Below are 10,411 nucleotides of genomic sequence, written 5' to 3'. Positions count from 1 at the left end.
AGACAAGGCGACAAGCATACGACGCCATGCTCAGCCACGCTACAAACGGCTCCACTTGGGTCGGGCTCCAATCCAACCCGCCAAAATTTCCAGAATTTTCAGTCAACCCGTAGGATTCTTCAGCACAACATACATGAGCCAACAACACGGAGGATCCCGACAAAATTTTGCCCTGCCTTAACTCCTACCTCCTTGGCCGGCCCAAACCCACCCGTGTTATTGTTAAACAAATCACGATTCATAATAGCACTGCCACCAAGGTTTGGAACGGGCGCTGCATTCCAGAAAAGCCTAATGCTAGTAGGTTAATGGCCAAAACTGTCAGTCCCGATGCGCCTCCAGTTCAAACCTCAGAAATGCACGATCAGAATCAACACTAGTATACTAGTATGCTACACTGTTTCAAGTGAATGAGTGATGTTACATACAGAGGCGACGGCCACCTTTTCCTCATCTACTTTATGTTCTTCCAACCGGTACATGGAACTGCTCCTAAACTTCTCTTTTATGCGAGAGTTCAACAGTACAAAATCTAAGACTACATGCAACCTCCATCCTTATGAACAACATAAATTTGCCCCTTCAATCAAAAAAAATATGAACACCAAGACAGATCACGACTGGTAGTGATGCCTATACTCTTCCAATGGGAGAAAAAGGGGGATCAAGCACAACTGATGGAGGAGCCTTTTCTCTCCGGCTCTTCTTCTGCTGCTTCTTCTCTTCTGCGGTGACTGCCTCAATTAGGCGCCGCACATCTTCCTCAAGGAGCAACTTATGTGAGCTGGAGTACAGCTTGTGCTTCCCCTTCTCAACACTGATGGCTATCGAAGCTTCAGAACAGTGCAACAGAGAGATGCAAACTGAGAATGCCTGCAATGCTGATAACCGCGCATGGAAATCCACCAAAAACTGTTCTTTCCCATTCGCCTTCATGGAAAGGGCAGGGAGCTCTTCTTTGCTACCCTGTTTGAACAATGGCAGCAAATCACAACTGTTAATTTTTGGAGTAAGAATGTAAGATCAATTAAATGGGTGGTCTAGTGTGCGACACCGCGCTTGTTGTGCTTAGTAAGGTTGCAAAGGCTTAAAAATTGAGTTTCTAGGCTGTTAGCCATTAAGTAAGCTTCAAAGTTGTTCATATAATTTACAAGTGATTTAATAGCTAAAGAGAATGACTACAAAAAAAAACAAGTGGATAATTGTCCTGAGCAGCAAGTTACTTCTAGAAAACATTTAGATCATCTTTGGATTCTCCTTTCGAACACCCCAGTATCCTCAGGACACTCGTAACATAAATACCGAAAGAAAAGTACATCAAGGTAGGGATTTTGGAGTGTACCTGAATGAAGAGCTCCATAGGATGCTTCGCATTTGTAGTTATTGACTCAGCCCAGTTATCATCATAGGCATTGCCAAGAACATCGATGGGGCAAGCCATGTCCCATCCGCCACAGTCGCAGCCCCCGCCATACCTCCATCTATCTAGCAAAGGAGATGGGATGGCTCCTGATTCACTCGGTAAACCATGTAGTCCATTAGGTGTAACCACTTTGACAGTACAAGGAGAGGAACCATTCTTCATTTCCTTGGACTTATCTTTACTAAATGGAACCTCTATTACAGTTGCTGCGATCTCCAAATGAGGATAAAGATCTTCCTCAGACCATGGGCAGGATGTTGATACATCCGAGTTATTTCTTCCAATCTTGTGCAGGCCCATCAGATTAATCATCTGTGGAGATTCACCAGAGATTGATTTATCAACAGTACTGCACAGTGGCTGTTGAGGGGTCTCAGTGCATTGAGTGTCCTCAACAATTCGCCTTGCATGAGCAATATCGTAAGAAACAAACTCGGTAATGACAGAGTTATTCAGCCCACCATCTTTCCCAACTTCAGAGCATAAATAAGATGAAACCTGCAGCTGCCCTACAATTGGGGGTAAATTCCAGCCTCCATCTTTGGAGATCCTTCCAGCAGCACTGGATCGTTTACCGCCACTATGGAAGGTGTAAATAGAGTTCAACTCGTTTCCAGTTTTCCAATTCCGGGCAGAAATGGATTCTTCCAGGCCCTCAACAGAAAATTCTAAAACCTGGACACCATTCCTGGAATCCAATCTAAGAACTGCTTGGAGATGAGCAGGTGAAAGAGAAGATGTGATACGCTGTATTTCTCCATTTGGCTGGCAATTAGATGCTTGTTCAGTTCTTGAAAAATCACCCAACAATGATTTGCGGGACATTGAGTTTTTCCTGCTACCTGTCCCAGTTATAGAGTTGGGATCTCCCTTTTCAATGAGAGATGGACTCCTACGAGATTTGGCCTTCATGATTGGGTCCAACATCTTCTTGAAGGGGCTTGATCGAGCCTTAGCGTTGTTCTCTATGATATGATGCTGAACGCTGCCAGATGGACGGGTACCATCAAAAGAGCTTACTTTCGCCGACATTGATTTGGAACTGCTTGCTGAATCTCTCCCCTCCTCACCACACTTATTCTCACTGGGACATCCACTGGTCTTGGGTTGGTAATTTGTTTGAGTACATTTACCTGACTGAGCGTCTAGCGAGTCAGGAGCTGCATGTCTGCAAGGGCCACCCTCAGTGGTCTCTTTCTCAAAAGAAATCTCCAGAAAACCATCACCTCCGTCATTTTTCAACAAGGCACTGTCCAAGCGTGGTCGATCTAGCTTAAAATTATCGTCAGGAAGCTCACGGAATGAAAGGTCCAGAAAGTCCTTTGATGCTCGATTAATCCTACGACTAGTTTCCACAGAAGACTTAGCTCCCGACCCCCGATTCCGGTGGGAATGCAGATAAGCTCCGCTTGTGCTTGGCCGAGAGGATGCATCAACAATGTCAAATAACAGAAACGCATCCCCATCAAATGCAGAGTCTATTTTCCTCCTGCCCTCCTGGATCTTTTTTATTCTGCTAATTTCACTAGAGCTCTGGTACATAGAGCCACGCTTCCCCACAGCACTTTTTTCTACACTCATCTTGCGGCTTCTTGTTGGCAAGCTCTTGCAGTGGAAATTTGGGACGTAGTCCAGGCGTGACCCCCCTGAGTTGCTCTCTGAGCATTTCAACTGATGGTATCTTCTGTTTCGACTCTCATTTTCTTCATTGATGCAGCGAGGGGTCTGCAATATTCCAGGACCTGCTCCCAATCCAGAACGATCCTCGCGTTTCAAGCCAGTGTCTTGCCCCATAGATGAAACCTGCAATGTGAGCACATGATGTAAAATTAAGTTCCCATGAAATGTGATGTGGAGCATTGCCAGAACAGGGGATGCGATATTCTAGTGTGCCATATCTTTCTTTTACTTGCGAGCTACTACAAGATAGCAATTTAGATAGCACATTCCCGTGAAACATACACAATTGTTTTAGAGAAAACATGCACATTGTTGGCCCCAAAAAGCTGATACTAGAATCCAAGACATCAGAGCCGGGTTCCCCATTGTAAACTAGAGTTTAAGCATGATGGATAGGCCCCACTGAGCATATATATATATAGATATAAAAAAAGGCCGAAATAATAAAAGCGGAAGGTGATGAGCAGCATACACATCAGATCTCTTGCTCTGTTTGACGGCAAAGACGTACCAAACAGAACCAAATGAAAAGATTGAGAAAAATGCTGCGCTCAAATTCAAAACGCCCGCCGTAAGAAAATTCCAGACACAATGTGCTCCAAACGGAGCCCGGAGAAACAAAAATTTTCCCTTAGCGAGGAACAAAATCGGTTGTGTGGTCTAAACTACACCAGATCTCACCCAAGAGGCCAAAAACCACCAAATGAAAGCTTGAAAAAACAAGCAAATGGGAAGACATTTTTTTTTTGGTCGCTCAAATAATCCCAGCACTGTGGTCAGGGGCGGACGTAACTGGGCCAGATCCGAACACAAACAGCCTACATTTCGCACATCAGGGAGGGAGGGAGGAGGAGGGGCGGGCATACCTGGCGGGTGCTCGTCGCCGGTACAGGGCCCGGCGGAGGGCGCCGCTGGTCGGCCACGCCCAGCCGTCGCCGCCGCCAGGAAGCAGGAAAGGAAGGGCAAGTGAGAAGAAGACGAGCAGGGGGGACGGCCGAACGTGGGGAGATCCCCGCGCTTCTCTTTCTCAGCTGGCCCTCATGGAAGCGGGAATGGCAGCAGGCGGGCAGAGTGGAGTGTAGCCGTGTAGGAGATGGTGCTCGTTGCGGCTGGAGTGGAGAGAGAGAGAGAGAGAGACTGGAGGGACAGTTTGGGGAGAGCGACACAACACTCTCTCATCGGGTCTCCGGGGATCTTCTCCTCCCCCCGGCACCAAATGATGATTAGAGCACCCAATAATGATTAATTAGTGCCTGTCTTTAACCCGGAGGAGGGCAGTCACTCAGGCAAGGCAGGGCAGCCACGCCAAAGGCGCGCGGTGGTCAAAGAAGCCGTCCACCCCTGCTGGCTAATTTATGTGGGCCCCACTGACAGGAGCTTTTCCGCCCTCCGCAGCTTTTAGCACTCGCCAGCAACAAGGGTTAGGATTAGGGGTTAGGAACCAGAGATTTTTACTATAAATTGTGGTGGTAAGGACAGAGGAAAGCTGGATTATCAGATCAAGGGAAGTCACCAGCAAATTAGGAAAGTGATTCCTCTGCGGTACTTCGTTGTCACTGACGGTCCCACACGTCAGTGACTCAAAGTCACTCTGAAGTACTGCAGAGGATCCTCCCGGCAAATTAGTGGGATGACCGGGTGGGTCCCTCTGGAGTTACTGTGCGGAAAATTCGCCCAATTAGCGTATCGCGTCAGGTGGGTAAGAGAGATTATTGATGCTTCGTTAGTTCGTTTTATTTTGATTTCCATGTCATGCAATTTGGTGATTCAATTAGACAATATTTTGCTGCACATCTAGATAAAACATTATATCTTCATATACAGAAAAATTATATATCTAAATTTACCAAAATAACGTACATTTTGAACGGACAAATAACTTTTAGCAGGAGCAGGCGTGCGGCTAGCAATGCATGCCCGTACGGGGTACGAAGCGTGTGACGGTGATGGAGGGGCGAACAGTTAGCATTCCCCCTGGCTCCATTTGCTGCGAGCTCAAGCATGAGGAAAGAATTAATAGGGAGATCGGTAGCGGTATTACAATACGGAGACGAAAGGTACGTGTGGGATCGACGCGGCCGCCGACCATGGACGGACGTGATCGCGGGGGCACCAAACGTACCGGAGCTCCTCCGCCCTCGTCCTCTCATCAAAATTCAATTCGCACGGGTCGCGAGTGGGCTTCGCCTTCGCCGTGCGACCGCGTGACTTTCATCGAGTCTCTTATATATTTATATATATAGTATAGGTTTACTGTACACATATATATATAATTAATCTGCTGCTGAATTGTTGTCTTTCTATCTTTTTTAATTGTTCGCCAAACCGGTTGGGTGGCCGTTGACCTCGCTAGTTTGCGTGTTGGCCGACTTGCACTGCACGGCAGCTTGCATCGCATTGATAGGGATTGTGTACATGCACTGCTTCACTGCTGTGATCTTGTGAAAGATACTATATGGGGAAATAAATAATGCTGCTCCCACTCTTCAATCCTCTCGCTCCGCGTCCGCGCGTACACACGGCACTGTACAGGCGTACGTATCCCGTAGATTCGATCAGTTATTATGCGATTGATTCACCGGGCATTTGCGCTCTAGTTAATTTGGACACCGGCAGTGTCCCCTGCTGGCCCCATACGCAGACACGCTCTAGGCCTGGTTGTCTATTTGAGCTTCTCAGCAGCCTCATGGTGTGAAAAAGCCAGAAGTTCAAACAAATAGCAAACTTTTTTTAAAACTTCTGAACAACCGAAGATGTAGAAAAACTGAGTTTATATAGAAAGCTGGAAACCTCAACTTTATAAGATTTTCGTAGCTTTTTGAGCTCAAAAAGCTAAATACATCTTCTAAAATTTAGTGTTGAATCCATTTTAGAAGAAAAAAAAACGCAACAAATTTTTTAAAAAGTTCAAAACCACACCTTGAACGAAACTGTCTGTCCGTGGAAGAGAGGGAAGAGAGAAGGTGAGGAGGTACATTGTGGCGTCCATCCGAGCCCACTGCAGCTCCACGACAATGGGTCGGGCTCCTGGATCTTCTTTCTCTTATTTGACACTTCATTCTTCTTCTTCTTTTTATTTGTACTATATTTGTTTGTATTATATATCTGGCTAGCATGCATGAGAGAAAAGTAGGGTGGAGTGACCGAGCGAGCAAGATAGACAGGAGAGGGCGCGACATCGCTGGAGGTGGTCGCCTCTGGGTCGGCTCCAACAGTTACGGGAGAACGGCGGCGATGGAGAAGGTAAGAATCTCTGGCGATCCGTTCATCATTACTGTTTGAGCTAGGTCCAGGATCGGTCGATGAGATCAAATTCGGTCCACTAGCGGTCCAACTTCAAACCAGGATCCCATAGTCGTCGTCTCCCTCAGCTCCGTTGCTGCACGCTCCGGCGTCCTGGACTCCGGTGGCCTCTTTGCATGGGAGAACGAAGATTGGATGAGGTATGACTCGGCTTTCTAGTGCATTATGGATCTGTCAAGAATAAATCTTGATTCCTAACCTTTGTCCCCAAATCTTTTTCCCCAAAAGGGATCTTGTGTATGCAATTGGATTTGGGGGGCTTGTTGTTTCTGCCAAATTTGACAAAAATTAACTTGAAGTTTAGTCTGTGGCTGTTGAACCAAGTGGATGTGAATGCTCATGCAATTAGGGTGTCTTGAAATCGTATCATACGTTTTTTTTTGACAAAGATGTTGGAAAGGTGTTTGGTATACCATGTGGCCCAAGAAAGATTGCTGGAGACGATGCTCAAGTAACAGAAAATGCAATTGGGTTCATGCATGCGTCACTTGGCCTGGTGGAGAAAGATGCTCACAGCTTGAAGCGCATTGAGGCTTTCTTGATGAAAAGTTCCATTAGAATAGGTAAAAATGAATGAGTGTGAGTATGCGATTTTTTTTCTACTCTGGCCTAACAAATGTTGGAAATGTGCAGGAGGTCTACATCCAAGCGCAAATCTGTACGATGTTCTGCGAATGGAAGGAAATATGACAACTTCGCTAGATGATGTTGACTAGGGACCGAATGTTTCCGTTGAACTTAGTAGGCTTGATTTTACCGATGAATGTGTGATTTTGGTGTAAGATACAGTTGGATGGTCGACACACCACCTGGAGTGTGTTATTTTGCTAGTAGTGTCGTCCATGACACTTGGCTTGGTAGCTTGGCACTACAAGTGCCCGAATGTGTGATGTCGCAGCGTTGGTGTAAGAAAACAGCTCATATGTGAAAAGTAATCTAGACTGTTTATGTGTGCTGGAACTTGTTGAATTGTATGGAATTGTATGCCTCCATCATGCGATTGAAACATCACCTGAGTTTGTAGTGGGATGAACATTTATTTGTGCATGATTAATAGTTGGCCTAGGAGAACAAATCAGGTGCTGCACCATTCGGTAGATATGTATTTGATCTATTTGAATGCTGATTTTCAGATTATTTTTTCATGCACGTTTTGGTGTGTTTCATGGCACCTGAACTCCTCTCGTTGGTTCAGATTTTACACTACAACTAGTGCACTGAGTTAATTTCAGAGGGGGGGGGCACAGGCCCCTGCTCGCCCCCTGGCTACGTCCCTGTTTCCATGCTTTGACGTGTCGCCTTGCTATCTGCAATCCTGTCGTGTCCTTGGTTCTCTTTGAGTTAGTTTGTTTTGTTTGTTGTGTGAGGAGCTGTAGATTCAAAAATAGTCGCGTAGCAAAATGCTATACAAATATTAGGGAAAAATTCTTCTAGAGAGAACCCACGAGTTCCAGCAGCATTGCATGCTCCCTCCAGGTGCGACATGAAGGTGCAGTCCCAAGAAGTAGACACAGAGGGGGAGGAAGATGACGATGGGTGTGTTTAGATACCCCAAATTCCTCCCAACTTTTCAAACTTTCCATCACATCTCCATCACATCGAAACATTAAATATAGCAAATGACCCATGCATGGAGTACTAAATGTAGGTAAATAAAAAAACTAATTGCATAGTTTTGATGTACGTTGCGAGATGAATCTTTTGAGCCTAATTAGGCCATGGTAGGACAATATTTACCACAAACAAACGAAAAAGCGCTACAGTGTGCTACAATTTGGACACCGGCAGTGTCCCCTGCTGGCCCCACACGCAGACACGCTCTAGGCCTGGTTGTCTATTTGAGCTTCTCAGCAGCCTCATGGTATGAAAAGACAGAAGTTCAAACAAATAGCAAACTTCTTTTAAAACTTCTGAACAACCGAAGATGTAGCAAAACTGAGTTTATATAGAAAGCTGAACCCCTCAATTTTATATGAGGGACCGAAAGGGTGACCAAAGGGGGGTGAATGAGAGCCAATTGAAATTTCTTGCAATCGGAAAGATCGGCTTAGTCCCAAGTGTACACCCAAATCCTCGAGTCCTAGGTGAAGTATGGAGTAGTTATTGAAAAGCTAAACCAACACAAAACAACCCTAGGAACAAACTAGGACGATAGCGGAATCAATCACGCAAAACAGCACAAGAAGCAGCAGAAGAGAACGCACGGTATAACTCACTGGTTAATCCAACGCACTGATTTGAACAGCGTCGGTTCAACCGATGAGCAGAGCCGGCAGCAGAGAGAAAGTGAGCACCGGTTGATCCGACAGATGTCTTTGAATAACGTCGGTTCAACCGGTGTTACACACCGGATGATCCGACAAAATCAAACAACAATGCCGGTGCAGTTGTCCAGAGAGACTGCAAAATCGATCGCACAGAGCACCTGTTAAACCGATGTCAACAAATTTCCATACGTCGGTTGAACGAGCAAAGCAGCAGCAGATGAGCACTCACCGGTTGAACCGATGCTCTAGGGAGTGGATGCACCGGTGCAACCAGATGACATGTCGAAAACCCTAACGTGGGAAAGACTTATACACCGGTTGATTCGACGCATACAATTTCAAAGCATCGGTTCATCCGGTGCTAGATGAAACAGAATCCAGAAAAGCTTTCCAGCCTGCGTTCTTTCGAAAATTCGATGATCGAGTGACCAAATCAAGTCTAAATCTCACCAAATTTCGTAGTCATGATCACAAAGGACTTGTGAACACGTCCACGGAAGGAATCGACGAATTACTCCATGGTTTGGGAAAAATCGATGAAATCCTAAGCAAGATTGGGGTTTTCTCAAGAACGCCAAAACTTCAATTCGAAGGAGCTCGTGAATCTGAGGGTTTTAGGGCTAGGCAAGATGGATTAGGAACACCACAAGGAGTCACAAAATCGTCAAGAACCACACCATCAACTCGTGCTCATGAATCGACAAGGGAAAATCGAATTCATCCAAAACAAAGCACCAAACGTACGATATTGACACGAATTCAAAACCCCGGAGGGCACATGGAGGATTGGGCCTCCTTTGCCACACAATCTCAGTACAAAATCCTCAACAAACCATACCTCTAATCCTAGAGAAGAATCGAGGAAGAACAAGGAGAGAGAGCCACGGGATAGAGGTGGGAGGCGCTGGCTGGTGGAGTGGTTTGTTCCAGGCGCAGGGGAGAAAGGAGAGGGGTGAGGGGTATTTAAGGTGCCCATGCAGGGGTCCAAAATACCCCTAGACTCAAACTAGAGACTTAAACGCCCGTAGGGGCAAAACTGAAAATATGTACACGATCTCATCTGACGGCGGAGTTTCTTTCTTCGACTCGAAGCCTTCTCCGCGATGCCGCCATATCGATGAAGATCCGGTTCGCGGTTTTGGGGGGTCCGCGAAACCCGGGTAGGTGGCTGGTTTTGAGAAAACCGCCAAAACTCCACGCGCGGGAAGATTCCTGCCTCCAACGCCGTGGCCCTAGACGCCGTTCCCGCCTCGGCCTTCTGACGGCCCTAGATGCCGCCCGACGCCCGTCACCTCCTCGCCCGCAGCGAGGCCCTAGATGCCGTCGACGCCCGTCGCCTTCGTCAGTCCCGAGACCGACGCCCGTGCCTCCACGACTTGGCGTCTTCAACCGTCGTCCGCCTCCTTGGTTTTGTGGCGCAAACCAAGAAACCCGCCTTCCGTCGCTGCTTGCGTCCTCGATCCAGGAGTGGACGACACAGCTGCCGCCCGGCCCGAGCTCCTCCACGGCAACTCTCCGTCTACACTCGATGCCCGTGTACCTGCAATCCAAAGACTAAGCGCACGATCACACCGCACGGTTGACAATTTACTCATCACAAGCAGGATAGAGTACTCAACATTCCTCAATCTCCCCCTTGATGAGTGCATTGTCAACACACCATCTGAAAACAGAGAAGTGATAAAATAGAAACAAGAAAGTGAAGAACTCAAGCAAGTGACAAAAAGCTCAGAAAGGC

At 46.8% G+C, this 10,411-nt stretch overlaps 1 protein-coding gene across 1 annotated transcript; it reads right to left on the bottom strand.

The window, feature by feature from the left end:
• Nucleotides 1-357: 357 nt before the first annotated feature.
• LOC120706542 lies at nt 358-4,265 on the bottom strand. Its single transcript, XM_039991220.1, has 3 exons — nt 3,970-4,265; nt 1,343-3,226; nt 358-966 (listed from the first exon to the last, which is right to left on the bottom strand). Exons 2-3 carry the CDS (start codon nt 3,215-3,217, stop codon nt 634-636), a joined length of 2,208 nt encoding a protein of 735 aa, XP_039847154.1. The 5' UTR covers nt 3,218-3,226; nt 3,970-4,265; the 3' UTR covers nt 358-633.
• Between the last annotated feature and the right edge of the window lie 6,146 nt (nt 4,266-10,411).

The sequence above is a fragment of the Panicum virgatum genome, chromosome 5K (assembly GCF_016808335.1).
Source record: "Panicum virgatum strain AP13 chromosome 5K, P.virgatum_v5, whole genome shotgun sequence".
Classification (NCBI taxonomy): Eukaryota; Viridiplantae; Streptophyta; class Magnoliopsida; order Poales; family Poaceae; genus Panicum; species Panicum virgatum.
The sequence above is the reverse complement of the archived record's forward strand: the minus strand, read 5'-3'. Positions and strand labels throughout refer to the sequence as shown.